The sequence below is a fragment of the Prionailurus bengalensis genome, chromosome D1 (genome assembly GCF_016509475.1).
Source record: "Prionailurus bengalensis isolate Pbe53 chromosome D1, Fcat_Pben_1.1_paternal_pri, whole genome shotgun sequence".
NCBI lineage: Eukaryota > Metazoa > Chordata > Mammalia > Carnivora > Felidae > Prionailurus > Prionailurus bengalensis.
Window position 1 is genome coordinate 60628116 of NC_057346.1, and position 21307 is coordinate 60649422.

The following is a 21307-nucleotide window of genomic DNA, read 5'->3' on the forward strand; positions in this document are numbered from 1 at the left end:
TGCACCATGCATATCTACCCATGTCCTATTATATCCAGCTCCAGTACCACAAAACAGCTGTACTAGAAATCCTAGAGCAATTGGGAGAAATTTGAGTATGAAGTGAGTACTATGGTTATACAGAAGAATGTCCTTATGCTTAGGAGATTCATGTTGGAGTATTTAGAGGTAAAGTGTCATCATATGTATATCAGGTGTATTTGTAAGATATGGTTATATATATGTATATATGTGTGTGTATATGCATTTATATATAAACATATATGTGTGTATATGTGTGTATATATAAACTTATTTATACACACATATGTATATATAAACTTATGTATAAATACATATACACACATATATGTATTTATACATAAATTTATAATTTGTATTTGTATATATATACATATAGATATACACACATATATAAGTTGATATATAAATATATATACACACACATATATACACACATATACACACTCATACATATATCCTTGTGTGCATTTAAGACAAATATGGTTAATAATTATTTAATCTAGGTGGTGGGTTTACAGATATTCATTGTACTATTTCAATGTTTATGCATATTTAAAATTTTTCATAGATTTGAAAAAATTGTCCTACTACCCAGGCAACTTTGTTTTCATGCTTGTTTGAGAATTAATGACACTATCTTTAGAGACAGATGTCACTGAAGTCAGCTTGTGAGGAAATCTGGTACCCAGTTACCCACTGTTACCCTATCCCTGAAGCCATGTACTTTATATATGGTTCCAAACATGCAATTCATCACTAGATTCTGGGGCTCTAAGCACCTGATTTGGAAAGGCTCATGTTAATTGGGTCAGGGAATAATATACTGTAAGAAGTATCAACCCTCTGTATTAGTTACTTATGGCTGTATAACAAATCACCCCATTTAAATGTAAGGTTTATTCTGAATCAAAATCAGGATCTTCAAGAGATCTCAACACCATTATGTCCACTGCAGCACTACTCACCATAGTAAAGATACGGAAACAACACAAATGTCTGTCAGCAGAGGAATGGATGAAGCAAATATGGTATATACATATAATGGAAAATTTCAGCCTTAAAAAGGAAATACAACCATTTGTGATGACATGGATCAACTTAGAGGACATTATGCTAACTGAAATAAGAGAGGCATGGAAGGATAAATACTGCATGATTCCACTTATATGAGGTATCTAAAATAGGCAAACTCATAGGAGAAGATCATAGAATGGTAGCTGCCAAGGGCTGGAGGGAGGAGAAATAGAGAACTGGTGCTGAATGGATACAAAGTTTCAGTTATGCATGATGAAAAAGTTCTAGAAATCTGCTGTACAATATAGTACTTACAGCTAACAACAAGGTATACTGCACTTTAAAATATGTTAAGAGAACAGTTCTCATTTTAGGTGTTCTCACACACACATACACACAAACAATACAGGGGGGTGATGGATATGTTTAGCATCTTGATGGTGAGGATGGTATCACAGGTGTTTGTACATGCCGAAGCTCAATAAAATGTATACATTAAATATGTACAAAATTTTAAATATCAATTATAGCTCAATAAAGCTTTAAAAATTTTGGTTTAGGGGCATCTGGGTGGCTCAGTCAGTTAAGTGTCCTACTTCATGTCAGGTCATGATCTCATGGGTTGTGAGTTCAAGCCCCACATCGGGCTTGCTGCTGTCAGTGCAGAGCCTGCTTTGGATCCTCTGTCCCTTTCTCTCTGCTCATCCCCTGCTTGTGCCCTCTCAAAAATAAATAAAACATTGAAAAAATCAGGTTTAGTAGCTTAAAACTAACACTTATCATGTCACAGTCTCTGTGGTCAGAACTCTGGGCATGGCCGAGTTGGATGCCTCTGCAGTCACGGTGTCATTCAGGCCTTAGTCATCTCAAGGCTCAACTAAGGGATGATCCACTTCTAGGCTCACTTGTGTGGCTCAGCCTCAGGTATTCTGGCTGCTTGCAACATGACCCTTCTTGCCACATGGGCATCTCCATAGAGCTTCTCACAACAAGGAAGTTTGTCCTGATTCCCAAAAGAGAGAGGCCTGAGAGGGAGAAAGTGAGAGGGTCAGAAAGATGGAAATCACAGTCTTTCAGTGACCTCATATTGAAAGAGACAGTTCAATGTTTTTGGCACATTCTATTTGTTAGAAATAGGTCACTAGTCCTTCCCACCCTCAAGGGGAAGTAATTACACAAGAGCATGAATACCAGGGAGTAGGGATCACTGGGGCCCATTTTAAAGGCTGCCTACCATACCTTCCTGCTTAAATCCTAAAATCTATTATCAGACCTAGAACCAACTCAGAATAAAGACATACAACCAACATTAGTTAACTTTTAATTAACTTTTTCTACTCCTGGAAAAAGTACCTTTCAACATAGCAAAAGAAGAAGAAAAGGGAAGCATATGGCTCCACACAGTAAGAGCTCTCCTACTCAAACTGTGCCCAGGGCAGCTTACAGGGCAGTCTTGTGGGACCTCGTTTCCTGCCTGCCAGCTTGTAGTCACAGTCAAGTCTGCTTTCTGTGGCTGTTCCTGCTGTCAACTGTCTTGGACTCTGAGAGTTTTCATGCAGATAGTGTATCATGCAATACGCTCAGGACTAACATTTGAACAGGTGTGAATTGTGCAGAGTGACAAGGTGAATTACAAGTTCTCACTGATCCCGTGAGGAACTCTGGAGAGAAGATGACCCTGTACACTTTTCCTGAATTGGGCAAGGGGGAAAAACCCGTGTACCCTGAATCAAGGAGACACTGGATGCAGTCACTGCATTAGGAAGGTGATAATTTAGGGTAGTGCAGCATCCTTTGGCTGAAGGTAATTCCTGGAAAGGAATGCAGCTGGGAGCTCTCAGTGGCCAGCACTCCCAGCTCCTGAGTAAATGAATGCTTCAGCCTTGAAGGGGGATCTATGTGGTGCTCTGCAGTCTACAACTAGGGAGTGTTCATAACTGATTAGTCTTCTGAGGGGACTTGGGGTGGGTAAGGAAATAAACCCTCAAACTTTTCCTGATTGGAGAATGGACTCTCCCATTATTATAGTATTTCTTCTTGGTTAAGAAATCATGAAATAGGGGCACCTGGGTGGCTCAGTCGGTAAAGTGTCTGACTCTTGATCTCAACTCAGGTCATGATCTCACAGTTCGTGAGTTTGAGCCCTGCATGGGGCTCTGCAGTGACAATGCGGAGCCTGCTTAGGATTCTCTCTCTCTCTCTCTCTCTCTCTCTCTCTCTCTCTCTTCCTCTCTCTCTCTCTCTCTCTCCCCGCCCCGTCCCTCCCCCACTTGCACTGTCTCTCTCTCTCTCTCAAAATAAATGAATATACTAAAAAAAGAAATAAATAGGTATGCTAAAAGTGAACATATTTTTAAAGATAATTAATATTAACAGCAAAGAAAAATCCCAGAGATACAATGTAAACAGATGTTATAACAAAAATACATTCACCTCAACTTTGATTGTTACTTTTCAGATACAAAACAAAAATAAATGAGATATAACTATTAGAACTAAAATACGAGAAACACATAAATTTGGAAAAGAAAATTAAATACTTGCTAAATTTCTTTTGTATTTATTGGTTAATTTTATAGCAGTGGAAACCTTAGGGAAGTACATGTAGGGAGTTGGAAGTAATAGATTTTCATAGCAGGAGCCAAAGACCTTCAGTAATTGAAGGTCAGTAATTGATGTCTCTATTTGAACTTGAACCTCAAAAGGCTTATTAAACTGATTCAACTCTAAGGAGAATTATTCTGCTGTTTGGAAAATTCTGTTTCATGTTCTATACAAAGAGATACTTTTGTGAAGAAGCAACGTACATCTTATAGGCTCTTCATTAGGTGGTATTGTGGCTGGTTCCTCATGGCACAGAATGAAATTCTTGGAAGATAAAGCAGGGTCATGATGTATAGTATCTCAAGCAAAAAGGGTGTGATTGAGATGGAATTGTGTATCAAATACTTATATGCCTGTATACACATATGCACACACAAATGCCCCTGCACACATGCACCCAACACCTGCCCTAATGCCTAGGCTGCATGTCCAGATAAAGCTCTGGCCTAGTGAACCATAGACAAAATTCCCTAGTTCCTCCAACCTAACTTCTGACGTTTCAATGCCTGCAGGCAGTGGAGATTTCCAACTACTGCCTAAAATCCATCCATTTATTGACTAACCATCTCTTCCTTTCACATTCTACTTTCTTGTCCAATGTGTGTCCTAGGCCAGGTAAGTGTCATATTTCCATTTATAAAAAGACTATAGAGTAATATTCCATTGTATAGATACCACATCTTTATCCATTCATCTACTGATGGACACTTGGGCTGCTTCCATAGTTTGGCTATTGTAAATAATGGTGCAATAAACATAGGGTTTCATATATATTTTCAAATTAGTGTTTTCATTTTCTTTAGGTAAATATCCAGTAGTGCAATTACTGGATCATATGGCAATTGTATTTTTAATATTTTGAGGAACCTCCATAGTGTTTTCCACAGTGGCTGCACCAGTTTGCATTCCCACCAACAGTGCACGAGGGTTTCTCTCATTCCATATATCGTTGCCAATGCTTGTTATTTCTTGTGTTTTGATTTTAGCCATTTTTTAAAATTTATTTTTTATTCAAGTATGATTAATATACAGTATTATATTAGTTTCTGGTGACATATAAAAAATATGACTCTTAAACACAGAGAACTGATAGTTGCCAGAGGGGAGGTGGGTGGGGGTGAATGGGTGAAATAGATAAAGGGGATTAGGAGTACACTTTTTATTTATTTTTCTTTTTAAAGTAAACTCTACACCCAGTGTGGGGATTGAACTCACAACCCCAAGATCAAGAATCACATGCTCTACTGAGTGAGCCCTGTGCCCCAAGAGTGTACCTGTCTTGATGAGCACTGAGAAATGTACAGAATTGTTTAATCATTATATTGTACAGCTGAAACTAACCTAACAACTTTATGTTAATTATAATTGAAAAAATTATTGAAATGAATAAAAAAAAAAAAGGAGAACTGATCCAAACAGGAGTCTTTAGTCTATGTCACCTTATTAGCTAAGCCTCTAATTAACATCAGCCTCTAAATTCTCCTTCTTGGCTGCATTCTGGGGCTTAATGCCATACCCCTGATGTGATTAAAAAAAATTTTTTTTACACTTTATTTTTGAGAGAGAGAGAGACAGACAGAGTGTGAGTGGGGGAAGGGTGGACAGAGAGAGGGAGACACAGAATCTGAAGCAGAGCTCCAGGCTCTGAGCTGATGCGGGGCTCAAACTCTGGAACCATGATATCAGGCCCTGAGTCAAATTTGGATGCTTTAAATGACTGAGTCACCCAGGCACCTCCCACTTTGTGATTTTCAAAAAGGAGTGGTCCATACTAGGCTTCTCAAATGTTAATATGCATGCAAATCACCTGGGAGGTCTTGTTAAAATGCAGACTGATTAAATCAGTCTGAAGTGAAAGACAAAATTTTGCATTTTTAACAAGCTCCCAGGTGATACACTACTGGTCTGAAGATCATACTTTGAGTAGCAAGAGTTTAATAGATCCTAATCATTTCCTAAGTACAGCTGAAATCTTATCTTCAACAACTGCACAGATTAGTCCACTTGTAACAAGTATCATTTTGACTAATGATCATGATGATAAATATTGATTAAGTGTCTTGTGCCAGGCAATGTGGTAAACTTCACATGTAGTAATATCTCATTTATTTGTTAAACCAACATAGTAAATAATGTATTACAACTAATCTCCAACTTACAAATGAGGAAATGCATATAAAGAAATTAGATGATCTGGTTAAGAGGTTTGTCCATGGGATATTTTTACTTGACCTTTGAGTCAGGAAATGTAACTTTACAGATTCATAGAGCAATCAAGGGAATGCTGTGATAAATCATATGCATTTGTGTGATATGCTCAAGCTACTTCAGGGGCCACTATTGTCAGCTGAGCATTAGTGCCTTCTTGAGGGATGAAAAACACTTTTGGTTCATTTGGAAGTACTCATCTGTTTCACCCTGGACTTTTCAGACAGTGCCTCTATATACCATTCTCTACCATGCCTAACTCCAAAGTATTCTTTGTGAATTGCATGGTATGTTCTGCTTGGGACCTCCCTAATTCAGTTGTACATATCCCTCCATTTGTCATTAAAATAACCCAGTCATATAGCCTCTTTTTTAGTAATGTCTGAGTCATGCTGCTATTGGTAATGTGATCATTCTCATATTCATTATCTCTACTCTGAGAAAACATGGTCACAATATTCATCATGTTAAAAATTAAACGAGAACCATCTCTACACAAAGCACAATTCACTCACTAGTTAAGCTAACAACAAGCTGTGAATGCTTACAATTGCAGCTCCTTTAGGTCGGGGGACTTACACACAGCTCTGACTTTGCATGCTTCACAGATCATCACACATACACTACACAATACATACAACACATCAGCAGTCAGGGGAGGAAACACAACCACAGACAGCTACAATGGGAGGTGGGTAATCTCTGCTATACCTGTTTGCCACTACATGGGTTAGTGATGGAAGCCAAATGGAAGCAAGCAGTGGAAATTAAGAGTCCTAGAGAAACTAAAGAGAATAATAAATTAAAAAAACACCAACAGCTTTCCTCTCCCTCCCTCAGATAAAAATGCTATCCATACTAATAATTAAAAAAACTGTTTTCCATTATATCAAGAGGGTACTCATGAATGAAGAAATGTAGCAAGCCATCAAAATTTCCTGAAAAAGCTTATGCAGATTTGTTATTGCTGGTTCAGGAAAACAGATGCTTTCAAATGCAAAGAAAATGACAGACATCATCTATGTTCGGGTATTATAACAAGAAAAGAAAGAACTGGAATTAAAATATTTCAGCCTTTGAAAATTCTCCACCTTCTCCCATCAAAACAAATAAAGGAGAAATTGTGAAGCAGAGGAAAACAGTAACAACACAAATTAATACGTCTTATGCATTTGCAGATACTGAAAAGAAAATCCTTACATAAGAAACTTAAAACCTTGGAAGAGAAAAGGACAATAATCAGGAAGATATAAAAGAAAATTTGACCAGACTCAAGAAGGGAATTAAAAAATAGACAAATAGTTTGCCTAGAAATGCAAACTAAATTAGAATTTCCTCAAGAGAGAAGGCATTCAACTTAAAATTTCGTTAGGGGCAAGAGAAGATAGAATTGGAAACACCTAGGTGGGTAAACAAAATAAAGAGATGAAGGGGACCAAAGAGAAAGTAACAGATACATAGGAAAACAGAAAAAAACCATATCATCTTCCTGAAGAAGATTTAAAACTGATGGAAATTAGAGGTGATCTTAACATACATTTTTAAGAGGACTCTATACCTATAACTATTTTTTAAAGTTTATTTATTTATTTTGAAGCGGGGGAGAGTCAGAGAGAAAGGGAGAGAGAATCCCAAGCAGGCTCCACATTGTCAGTGCAGAGTCTGGTGTGGGGCTCAAACTCACGAACCATGAGTTCATGATCTGAAATCGAGAGTTGGACGCTCAACCCACTGAGCCACCCAGGCGCTCCTGAAATTGTCAACTTTTGAGACTAATTTTGGTGAGTACATCAAACATTAAAAATAAAGAAAAAAGTGCTTTTGATATTCAGGAGAAAAAAATACAAGTCACTTATAAGGAAAATAAAATCAGTTTTGAATTATACCTCCGGATAGCAATATACAAAATCAGTAATGTTAGGGAAACATTTTTTTTTTTTTTAAACCTCAGGGAAAGAAAGTGTGAACCAAGATTTTACAAATAACTAAGCTGTCTTTCAATATTAATGATATAGAAAAATAATGTTGGGGCGCCTGGGTGGCGCAGTCGGTTAAGCGTCCGACTTCAGCCAGGTCACGATCTCCCGGTCCGTGAGTTCGAGCCCCGCGTCAGGCTCTGGACTGATGGCTCAGAGCCTGGAGCCTGTTTCCGATTCTGTGTCTCCCTCTCTCTCTGCCCCTCCCCCGTTCATGCTCTGTCTCTCTCTGTTCCAAAAATAAATTAACGTTGAGAAAAAAAATTTTTTTTTAAAAAAGAAAAATAATGTTAAACATTACAGACAGAGAATATGTTAGCCACACTCCTTTCCCAAGGAATCTTAGTAGAGAGCAAGTTTTATCCAACCAGAAGATGGCTGGGAAAACTTTGGCAAAAGAACCGATGGTGAGGGATGAATATATTTATTTGTTATCCAAGACTTTAAAAATGTAGAGCAAGGGTAGAAGAATGCCAACCAAATGTTATGTGTTCTGGCAAAATGGGAAGAGTGCAAATAAGAATGAGAAGTGAAGTGAGAAAAAAGAGAAAGTAAAAGTTTATTTCACTGATTATCCTCTAGGTAAGAGGTAGGGACAAAACGATATCATTTAAAGCTGACAGGCAAAATAGTAAAGGCCTAAAGTAAAAAATGGGGAATGAGGGACACCTGGGTGGCTCAGTTGGTTAAGCGTGCAACTCTGGGTTGATCTCAGCTTAGGTCTTGACCTCAGGGTTGTAAGTTCAAACCCTGTGTTGGACTCCATGCTGGGCATGGAGAGTACTTAAAGAGAAAGGGGGAACGAATGTTTATTATAAAAGTTATTAATATAAAGATATCAAGTAGAATAACACAAACCACCCTAATGCTAAAAGAAATACAAAAATAGAGGAAAGAAAATAGAACACACAGAGCAAGTAGTAACTATCATGAGCAAGTCCAACTCTATCATGAAGTAACATGATAGAGTTGGAATAAAATAAATCATAGAATCATTAAATATAAATTAGTCCAACTCATCAAGTAAAAGAAAAGGATTTTCACACTAGCTCAGAATGCAATATCCAACCGTAAAACAAAGTGATTCAGATAGGTTAAAGTAAGGAAATAGAAAAGGTTTATCGCGCATATATGAAGTAGCAGCTGTGTTCCTGATATCAGACCAAGTATATTTAAGGCTAAGATATCATTAGGCAATACAAAGAAAGATACTTTATAATTCTAATGACCTTAATTCATAATAAAGATCTGTTATAAATGTCTATACACCAAATGATGACACAGCAACCCCCTTTATACAGCAGAAACTACAGGAGACACACAAGTAGAAGCAGGTTGATAGTAGAAGGCAATGACACAGCAATTCTCAGCCCAAGAAAAGTCAAGCAGACAACAAATTAGTAAAGCTGTATTAACCTAAACAACATGACTAATAATGTGTACTCTGATAACAGAGAATACACATTCTCAATTACACCTGACACATGCCTAAAAAGTGACCACTTATTACATAATAAAAAACAGTAAGTTCCATAAAGCAGAAGTAATAAACATTTCTTAGAGTACAGCATAAGAAGGCTAGTTATTTATAAGAGACTTCATACTCTTCTACCTGGAAAATTAAAACTCTTTATGGAACAATTCTGGGTACAAAAGAACTAATCAAATGTAGAATTTCAAAAAATGGTACATACTGAAAATACTTCACATTGGAATATATGTAATAAAATAAAAGCAGAAGTCAGAGAAAAAAACTTAATTTCAATAAAACAAAAAATAATACAAGTCCTAAATTTACAAGCTTAGAACAAATGAAGCTAAAATAAAGCTAAAAGAATAAAGATTAGTGAATAAGTAAAAAAATGTACATAACTTAAAAACATAACTAATAAATAAAAATCTGGTTATTTTGTGGTGGTGTCCCCTCCCTAAGGAGAGAAAAAAAAAGAGAGAGAGAGAGAAAAGAAAAACAAAAACAAAAACAAAAAAACTTCAAGGTAACCTGGCTATGCGCCTACGGGACAACATCCCTCATGACCTTGTAAACTGAGACTACTTAATCGGACTACATGTTTGTGTGTGTTACCATATATGGGAGACAAAGAAATAGAAAACGTATATAAAAAAACTATGCCACGGGATGTTCGGATGTTCGAGGCTCAGTTCTCAGGGTATTAACCCAACTGAACAGTGCTGGCAGGAATAAAGTTGCTTCCTGGGAAGAAAAGCCTCGGTGTCATGACTCTGTGCAAGAATCCTGCTACAATTTGATACAATAAATACAGAAGAATAAACTAGCTGAGGTAGGGAAACCAAAGGACTCCATAAAAATCTGCTTTTTACTCCTTTTCTTGCTTCTATTCTTGCTAGGATTTGCACCCTACTTTACACATACAAGTAATGTATGTCCTCCTTGTAAGGGACAAGGAGTTCATGATTTCTTTGACACCTTCCAACACAATAGATAACATCTAAGGAATGACTGTGAGAGAATGACTGGACAAAGCCATCATATGCATATTCCAGGCCACCGGCACCAGACATCAGGATGTCTAGACCCTCTGGTTCCAAGGAATAAGTGACTTATGAAGGATACCTGGACCTTTGTCCTTGTTCTGGTTAGACCTGGTTAGTACCTGTCTGAGAGGACAGATACACGAGACCACTGTCCTCAATAAAAACACCAAACCCCTAGCAAAGATGAGACTCTCTTCCTTTTCCTTTATGAGTCTCCCAGGTGCTCTGTGTCTAACTCTCTCTTTCTTCAGTAAATTCTGCTCTCACTTCCTCCTGGTTCATGCTTGATTTCTATCCTTTGTGTGGCCAAGGATTCTCTTGGCTGGTTCTGTGGGACCTCCCCTTCTGGGTCCTTGGACCCAGCACTGAGGTCCATCTTGGTGCAGACTGTTTTGGTCAGGTCTGTCGCAGTCTTTTGTAGTACAGTCCCTCCTTTCCAGAGCATCCTGCCCCCACATTCCTGCAAGATACGCTACTCAAGGGCATAGTTTTAGCTGTCCTAGAAGATCTATGACATAAAGTTTCAGCTATCCAGGAACACTGGATTTGGCAATTACAGTTGAGGGCACCCAAATACAGTCCCTGCACTATCTCACTCCCAAAACCCACAAAAACCCACTAGGTTCAGATGATTTTATAGGAAACTAACAGGAAGAGAGAGAGAGAGAGGGAGAGAGAGAGGGAGGGAGAGAGAAAGGAAGAGAGAAGGAGGGGGGGAGAGAGAGAGAGAGAGAGAGAGAGAGAGAGAGAGAGAGAGAGAAATTGCAGAGAAAGAACACATTCATATCTTTCCTTACAAGGTAAGTATTGCATTGATGGCTGTACCTGATAAAGATTGTGCAAAAAAGGAAAACTAGAGACTAACTTCCTTGTAAGTACTGATATAAAATTCTAATTAAAATAACAGCAATGCAGAATTCTTCTACCACACCAATTCTTCTGCTTGGTCTTCTTTCTTTTCAGCCTACATATGGCAGCTTTGTAAAATAACTATTTTCATGTAATCTGAGGTATTCTTCCATGCTCTGTAGGCTATGACATTCTGAAAGTGGGAGAACCAAAGATTCTGGAAGCTCTTGCTTCTCCATAGAATACCTTTTCTATGTCATTGTTCTGTTATCTTGGGTCTTTGCCCTGTGGGGAATACTTCTTCTCTCTTGGAACTCCTCTGCCTTGGGGCTGGGTGTGCTGAGCTAAGGCCTCACTACTGGTAAGGATCCACTATTGCCAATGATGCCTCAGTGGGAGCCAGGGTGAACCCCAGGGGAAAGCAGTCCATCTGTCCCCATTGCTGCCTCACCTCATGCTGGGGCTATTTGCATTAGTATCCCTTTTGCCTCCTGCATTTCACTGCCCACTTTCCTTCCTATATTCCACATTGCTGTCTAGGTTTACATTCTGGCCTGTGCTCTGAATTATCCTGTAGGCCACAAGGACCCACAGATTTGAGTTCAAACTTTTAAGTACAGCAGTTTTGGGGACTAATTCTCTTGCAGGCTTGAAGAGTGGACCTTCTAATAGATGCTAAACCCAGTACAGTGGACCTAAACCACCCCGTGTCATCATTAGTAGTGTGCTGGGTCAGGCTGAGGAAGGCATGAAGCACCCCTCCTCCCCTCAAAGGCAATGGAAGGCCTCTCACCATTCATAGCACTGATAACTTGGTCTCTGCTGAGGAACTGGGGAGCTGAGAGCATGCAGTATTGTCTCCTTAGTTTTCATATTCCCATGTATCTTTTGCCATTATAAAAAAGAAATTATAACTTGCGCCTATTGACTTCTCTTTCTTTCTCCTCTTTTTGGCTTCTTTCTTTTTCTTTCTTCTTTCCCATTACTGCCCCATGATGATGCTTAGGAAGAAGTCATGACCTTTAAAACATGGGCCATTCACCCTTCTAGCCCCATTTATTTTCATTCTCTTTCAAGTATCCTGCACTCTATCTTCTCTGGTTTATTCTCTGTTTAGAGAATATTTTGTCGTCTCCTATTTTTGTGCTGAGGTCCATGCCCTTTCTCGCAGTGGGAAAAGTTTATCTTCCTTGGTCTCTTTTACACTCTTTCCTTTCTCTGTTCAAAAAAGACTATAACACAGTGACATGAGATATATTTAACCAGTGAAACCCACCATGAGTCTCCAGGCAGAACTGAGGAACGTGAAGTGGACTTTGAGAGATTAAGTATATTATCAGTGTGAAGAATTCTACAACAAAGTAAAATGAATTATGACTGCTTGAATTTGAATCCTGACTCTCTGGCTTACAAGCTCTGTGAACTTCTAGGCACTTCATCTATACAATGTAGATGTAATAATAGCAGCTGCTTTAGAGGACTGTGAAAATGGAATGGGATCATCTTCATAAAGTTCTTAACAGGGCACTTGGCACAAAGCAGGATTTCACAAATCTAATCTTGGGCTTCTATTTTCTTTTCAGGGTTCACTCTATATTCTCTTAGGTATCTTCAGAGCACTTGAAGAAACAAAGACTCTTTGCACACTAAGCATCTTCCTTCCTTCCTTTCCTAATCTGGAAAGCCCCAGAGGCTAGAACACAGAGAAAAATCAGTCTCTGGAGGAGTTGCAGTGTTTGGCTCTTGGCAGAGGCCAAGGGAAGCTGGGGTGTCCAGGGAAAAAGCAGGATGGTACAATCTTAAGGGGAAAGAGGACTCCAATGGGAGGTCTTTAAAAGTGACACTACTCACCATGACTTTGTTGTTTATCTTTGATTTTGTGTTGTTCTTCCTGCTCCTCCTGAAGAGTACTGAATAAATCCCCCTTATTTGGAGTGAAAGAAATGTGGACACATCAGAGGACATTGAATAGTGAATGCAACAGGAATGTGGGTAATTGACCTGGGGACTGGGTTTTGGGCTAATGGAGTCTTAAGGCCAAGGTCACCCTAGAAAAGAGGAGAGAGGTCCTCCATCACACTATAAAGGGCTGGTCAGGTCTGGTGGGTAGTACTAATATGAAGATCACCTCCTAGAAATGATGAGAGGATGGGGGGAGAAAGAGGGAACAGGGAACACATGGTTACTTTGCTTCACAGCTAAGAAAGGAGTAAGCCCAACTTTGGAATAATGGAGAGACAGTTTTCAGGGTCAAAAGGGAGGTTATGAGAAAAGAAACTGAGCAGTAGGACTGATGGGGAGCATGTTTATTTCATTGTAGAGGGGAAGCATAGGGTTATCATAAACACAAAGGCTCCATTCAAATGAGTTATGCATTACTGCTTTTACTGTTAAGACAACTTTGATCTGGATTGTGTATTTCCCACTCTTTATTTTTTTTATTTTTTTTTTTTATTAATTTTTTTTTTTTTTTCAACGTTTATTTATTTTTGGGACAGAGAGAGACAGAGCATGAACGGGGGAGGGGCAGAGAGAGAGGGAGACACAGAATCGGAAACAGGCTCCAGGCTCTGAGTCATCAGCCCAGAGCCTGACGCGGGGCTCGAACTCACGGACCGCAAGATCGTGACCTGGCTGAAGTCGGACGCTTAACCGACTGCGCCACCCAGGCGCCCCTCCCACTCTTTAAATAGGAATTAAAAATCCTCACATACCCTTTGGTGTAGTTATTGAAGTTGACTTGTCTAAGCTTTTCTGTAGTGATTGGTCCTCCAGATCTTTTTTTTTTTTTTAATTTTGTTTTTTTTTTCAACGTTTATTTATTTTTGGAACAGAGAGAGACAGAGCATGAACGGGGGAGGGGCAGAGAGAGAGGGAGACACAGAATTGGAAACAGGCTCCAGGCTCCGAGCCATCAGCCCAGAGCCCGACGCGGGGCTCGAACTCACGGACCGGGAGATCGTGACCTGGCTGAAGTCGGACGCTTAACCGACTGCGCCACCCAGGAGCCCTGGTCCTCCAGATCTTTATCCAAATGTCTGCAGGACTGAAGGAAGAGGCAGATTCTGTCTGGAAATGTCTTAGCAGAGGTTGACCAGAGCTTTCTGAAGAACAACGCACCTCAACAATTAGGAAGCAATTGTATCTGTATATTGCTCTGGGGAGTGGCTATGTGGGTATGTTCAGATGCTAACTTAAAAAAAAATTATCAAGCTGTACACCTGAATCTGTGCATATTATAGTATGTATGTTATACTTCAATTAAAAAGTTAACAAATATAGGAACAGGCAGTGATATTAAACGTTTTGGATAGGTTAAGTTAAATAAGGAATGAAAAGAAATCACTGGATTTGCTACAAGTCATTGGCTACACATCATTAACATTGACCAGTGTTAATTTTAGCAAGAAAATTTTCAGGTGAAATAAAAAAATGAAAAAAAGATGACCAACTAAACCAAATGTCCTGTTGTTTGTAAAGACTAATAAAACATATAAACCTCCAGGTGTGCTAATTAAGAAGGAAAAGAAAACAAAATCTCATGGATGAAAGGTATGACTAGCTAGAAGTTGCCAGGGCTAGAGAGAGGAGCGATGGGCTGGACACCAGCTGAGATTGCCTTCAGAAGGAAGGTGGATTTATACAGGGCAGTGAGCCAGGAGAGGAGCAAGATCCTGGATCAGAGGTGAGTGGGGTGGTGGGTGGTGGCATTGTTTCCTCAGGCTCTTCTTCAGCTCTTTAAGCAATAATGGTCAACTTTGAATTTGTTTGTTTGTTTGTTTGGTTTTTTTTTGGTTTCTTTTTTCACTTTCTTTTTTTTTTTAAATATGAAATTTATTGTCAAATTGGTTTCCATACAACACCCAGTGCTCCTCCCAACAGGTGCCCTCCTCAGTGCCCATCACCCACTTTCCCCTCCCTTCCATCCCCCATCAACCCTCAGTTTATTCTCAGTCTTTAAGAGTCTCTTATGGTTTGCCTCCCTCCCTCTCTTTTTTTCCCTTCCCCTCCCCCATGGCCTTCTGTTAAGTTTCTCAGGATCCACATAAGAGTGAAAGCTGTCTTTCTCTGCCTGACTTATTTCCCTTAGCATAACACTCTCCAGTTCCATCCACGTTGCTACAAAAGGCCATATTTCATTCTTTCTCATTGCCACGTAGTATTCCATTGTGTATATAAACCACAATTTCTTTATCCATTCATCAGTTGATGGACATTTAGGCTCTTTCCATAATTTGGCTATTGTTGAAAGTGCTGCTATAAACATTGGGGATCTGTAGCATCCAGAAAACACATGACAATCTTAAGGATGTGCTGAATATTTTTCCACCCTTTACAACCATTTTACTTCAAAAAGATTTCCATTGTCTTCTCATTGCTATCACTGAAGATGTCTCACCCACTGGCTATACACAGCAAAGTTATTTTACTCTGACCATGAAACAGAGCTCACTATTTTATTCAATCTGTTCCATTATATATTTTTTTTAACTTGGTCTCTAAGACCCACTTATCCTTTTGACCATGCTATTCTGAGCAATCTAGAAAAGAATAAAACAGGGAAAAGTCTCATTTTTTTTTATTACCAGTGTTTTACTGAGCAACTATGTACCATGAATTGTGCTAAATACTTTTGCACAGCTTCTCATTTAAATCCCAAAAGATCTCTATGAATTAAGTATTATTACCCTCTTTCCTTGGAAATTTTAAATACTTAACCAAGGCAAAACAGCTAGCAGGTGCAAGAGTAGAATTTTCAGTCTAGGTAGTATGTACCTCGTACCAATGCTTTTTAGCCACTTTGCTATCTTGTCTCTTGATGTTGTAGGACCAAAAGCACATTCTGAATGGAGTACAAAGAAGCATGCAGGATTTATATGCTGTATGCTAAGGAAAGAGAAACTAGGGATTCCTTGAAAAAGTTCAACAGGTGTCTCTCAAGACTGAGTGATACCAACAGAGGAATAAGGGACCCTTGTAAGGAGTGTTCTTAAATGGTTGGGGGAATGTACACATGCCCAAACATGAACTGAAATCACGGAAACCATCTATATGAAGGGGAAAGTAACTAAAGGACATCATACAGGAATGGAATGGTGGTTAATGATGGCTCCTTATACTGAGGGTGACTCTCTATACTAAGTTTTACCTAACCAGATTCCTACACATTAATGATATGGTAACACTAGAGTGTGGTAGACTGAGGTTAAATATAACAATAAGCAGAAATAGATAAGCTCATGGATGTGCAAAGTAGTAACTCTGTTTGACAAAAACTGGCTGAGGGAGGTCCCTGATATAACTATAGATAGATATATCATCTATATCTATATCTAATCTATATCTATATCTAATACCATTATATCAAGTATATGTATAATACCTGGCCCCTAATATGACACACACACCTGGGAGTCACAGGTGTTAACAGAAGCTGGAATGACATGGACTTGATTTTCTTTTTATTTATTTATTTATTTATTTATTTATTTATTAAAAAAATTTTTTTTAACGTTTTTATTTATTTTTGAGACAGAGAGAGACAGAGCATGAACGGGGGAGGGTCAGAGAGAGGGAGACACAGAATCTGAAACAGGCTCCAGGCTCTGAGCTGTCAGCACAGAGCCCGACGCGGGGCTTGAACTCACGGACCGCGAGATCAGGACCTGAGCTGAAGTTGGCCGCTTAACCGACTGAGCCACCCAGGTGCCCCTGGACTTGATTTTCAAATTTACCACCTGCTTGCTGTATGATCTTGGACAAAATATTTAATCTCATTTTAACTGTATTAACTGTCTTATATGGAATAGATGTTTTTTTCTATTTTACAAATGGACAAATACACTCAGATTATGAATACTAGATTTTTCAAGTTAGGACTGGTACATAATATGTACATTAGGAAGTGTTTTCCTTTCTAAAGGATAAAGCTTGTTATTTGGAATGTCTTGGTGGTTTAACATGAAGAGGGAGTTATATGAATTGGAGAATTATAAAAACCTATTGGGGGTCATCTATGAAGGAGCCCTTAAGTTTTGTCTGCAGCTACTTAATCTACTAATTGAAACCAGCTCAACAGAAAATGCATGCTGAAAACTAGGGAAGGTAGGGATCACAAATATTTCCAGACAGTTTATCATCTTCTATGGAAAGTGGTAATGTTACTCTCTGATGACCTTCTTTTCCTGAACTCATCAATCTATTTGTTCAACCAGAAGGATGCTTCATTCATCTACTGTCAAAGCACTATACTGAAGATATAAAATATGACATGTTGAATCTTAAGAAGTTCATTGTTTCATTCAATAATTATTAAGTATCATGAACTGAACATACAAAGATAGAAGACAAACTCTTTCCTCCGTTTTCTCCCTCATTCTTTGGAAACTGTTTGCTATGAGTACATGTATCTTTTTTAATATGCTTGTGGCACCATGGCAATGGGCCACACACTTGGTATAAGGCCATCAACAAGACACAGTTGATTGAATACAATGACATCATAGGTAGAGTACTAGAATGGTTTAGATCCCTCAGAGGTCAACATGGGAGATTCCAGGAAAGTTCAGAAAAAGGCACCTAATTTAGCCTCTGTGTGAGATGGAGAAGGGGCCATGGGCTGATATTTGAATAAACAGAAATTAGTAAGGCAAAGAATACTGAGGGAGATGGAAGGTGGAGCAGGATAACCTGGTCAGACGTCAGTTTTCTGATCCTGTAGTCCACGGAGCTGAAAATGCCACTAGTTGCTCCTAGCACTATACAGCTGGGAGCAAGTCTTATAGGATTGCATCCATTTCTTACATCATTTTATGTATTAACAGGAAAGCAGTCTCATCTGTGATGCTGGGGATACCCTATAACCACACAGTGGAAACTCCTGCCACCTTCTTCCTTGTGGGTATCCCGGGTTTGCCATCTTCCCATCTTTGGCTGGCTATTTCACTGGGTGCCATGTATACCATATCCCTGTTAGGAAACACCCTCATCATGACCGTAATCTGGATGGATTTCACCCTACGAGAGCCCATGTATTGCTTCCTGTATGTACTGGCTGCTGTGGATATTGTTATGGCCTCCTCTGTGGTACCAAAGATGGTGAGCATCTTCTCTTCAGGAGATGGCTCCATCAGCTTTAATGCTTGTTTCACTCAGATGTATTTTGTCCATGTAGCCACATCTGTGGAGACAGGGCTATTGCTGGCCATGGCTTTTGACCGCTATATAGCCATCTGTAAGCCCCTGCACTACAAGAGGATTCTCACACCTCAACTGATGCTGGTAATGAGTGTGGCCATCACCATCAGGGCTGTCATATTCATGACTCCACTGAGTTGGATGGTAAGTCATCTGCCTTTCTGTGGCTCCAATGTGGTTCTCCATTCCTACTGTGAGCACATAGCCGTGGCCAAGTTGGCATGTGCTGACCCCATGCCCAGTAGTCTCTACAGTGTGATTGGCTCCTCCATTATTGTGGGCTCTGATGTGGCCTTCATTTCTGCCTCCTATAACCTGATTCTCCAGGCAGTATGTGGTCTCTCTTCAAAGAATGCTCAATTGAAAGCATTAAGCACATGTGGCTCCCACATGGGGGTTATGGCTCTGTACTACCTACCTGGGATGGCATCCATCTATGTGGCCTGGCTAGGGAAGGATACAGTGCCTCTGTACACTCAAGTACTGTTAGCTGATTTGTATTTGATCATCCCACCTACCTTTAACCCCATCATTTATGGCCTGAGGACCAAACAAATGCGGAAGCGAATATGGAGCTTGCTGACACACTGCCTCTTTGACCTCTCCAAACTGGGTTCATAAACACAAATTCCATTCAGATCTTGAGCAATCAAGATGACTCAAGATCAAGCATTCAAGGATACCTTAGAAATTTGTAGAGCTGGTTTGGTTTGTCTAGCACCAGAAAGAGTTCTAAGATGAAGCTGTAAAAGGTATTCTTGCCTAATTTTCCAGTTTCTAGTAAGAATGTGTACGGAGTGATTAATTTTATGACAACGTCTTTAATGGTTTCAACCAACTAGTATTTGTATAAGAGATGAGTCTGGGCAGAGAATACAGATTTGGGGTTTTTCTTTCCTTAGCTTCTGACCCTTATGTTCAACTTAGTATCCTAAAAATCTCCCTGCAGACAGAAACCAACAGTTTAGTCCCCCCATACCTGGCTGATTTTCTCATAATTGTTCATTTCTCATGTGATTATTATGAAAGCAACTGTTAATATATAACCCTGCCTTCTGGCCCATTGATGAATCCGCTCCACTTGGGTCATGTGCTTATAACTCAACCAGAGTAATTCTCTAGTCAAACTGGATCCCAGTTTATCTGAGGAGATAATAAACTTGGGATCACTGATTGTGGTCATTTTCTAACACGTGAACTTGGAAAGAGAAATCTGTACCACAGCAAGATATCAAATTAGCAAGATGGGATGAAGAAACCAAGTCTCTGGTTCTCTGATTCCAATTAATTTTGGACACCCAGGTACATCTGTTACTAAGTTTTGTAAGATACCTCTATATCCTTTTAATTTCTCTCCTATTGTGAAGCTAGTTGGAGTCAGTGTACTAATAACCAGTCTTTTGCTTTTAAACAGCAGAAATTAAGGCAAAATGAGTCTGGTTGTGGGTATCTTCCTCTTTGCTTCCCAGTCCTGTTCTGTTTAACTGAACTGTAAGGCATAAAAGAAAAGGATCAAATGTAACATAGGTCTTTCTTCGTTTGGACACCACCATAGAAGTGTGCTCTGGTATGAGGAGGTTAATAGAAAACAATATCAATAATGATGCTGAAATGTGACTATTCTTTTCCAGGTCACGAGATGTTGATGTTTGGGTTTTGTTTTTATTTTTAACTTTCTGAGAGTCTTAAATTGAATAAGCAGTATATGTTAAAAGAAGGTTTCACATGTAAAAGACACATATATTTGACTCTGGTACATGTGAAAATCTATCTTAATAAAAGATAATTTCCAATAGTGTTACAACAAGTTATTATATCTGAGTCTTAATATTTCCTTGCTACTGATGGAGGATATACAATGCTAATTCATAGAGGGCACTAAAGATTAAAGAAAATAATGAATAGAGAGTGCATAACATAACATCTGATATACAGTCTCTACTTAAAAAACATATGCCCCAAATTTCTAATTCTATAGTTTTAAGGGGTAGGTCTAGGCACCATTGAAACTGTATTCCCATGTAGGTCAGTACTCATGTGATAACTGTTCCAAATAATCTGCTTAACAACTTAGCATCCATACCTTTGGCAAGCACTGAAATTATTTCCCTACCTAGCATGTATTCTATTTCAGAACACCAGTGAAGTAGGAATCAGCTTCTAAAAACCTGATAATGATGCACTGAGTACCCAAAGAGTAGGAAAAAGGAACCACTCTTACAATCCTTAACATAAAAACAAATCAAGATCATGAAATGGTTAAATGCATTTGATAAGATTTCCATTTTAAAATGTCACACTATTCTTTCCTTATAAGCAACCCAAAGAATTGACTATGTTCATCAAATACAAGATTAGATGTATTAAAGAATCTGATGTAAAGTGACAAAGGTATAGTCTAGCCTGCACTCAAAACAGAAATTTCTTCTCAGCATTTCCCACAGAAGTCTGCCCTACTTTATGTTTCATTCACATTGGTATTCCTTGAAACTAGCTGGGACCCACTGTTAGCCCTCAGATATTGAATTACATACTTTCAAATTGGACTAGTTCCTACCATGGTTACCCCAAAACAGAAAATCTTGTGCTTCTCCAGATATATCAGATATAACCTCAGTCCTCTCACACCAAGCAATGTATGCCATTTAACTAGTGCCTGGAACCTACACAGACTCTCAGTGTTTGGTTATGAGATTAAAATCAATCCTGCTTGGGGCACCTGGGTGGCTCAGTCAGTTAAGCGTCCTACTCTTGGTTTTGGCTCAGGTCATGATCTCATGGTTTTGTGAGTTCAAGCTCCACATCAGGCTCTGCAGTGACAGTGTGGGGCCTGCTTGGGATTCTCTCTCTCCCTTGCCCCTCCCCTTCTTTGCCCCTCCCCCACTCACATGATCTCTGTTACTCTCAAAATAAATAAA

General features: G+C 39.1%; 1 protein-coding gene across 1 annotated transcript; it reads left to right on the forward strand.

Annotated features, from left to right (window-relative positions):
- The first annotated feature begins 16549 nt into the window (after window positions 1-16549).
- Window positions 16550-19010, forward strand: LOC122483417 (olfactory receptor 52I2-like). The gene has a single exon (XM_043580420.1). The coding sequence runs from the start codon at window positions 18036-18038 to the stop codon at window positions 19008-19010; it is 975 nt and encodes a 324-aa protein (XP_043436355.1). The 5' UTR covers window positions 16550-18035.
- Window positions 19011-21307: the final 2297 nt, after the last annotated feature.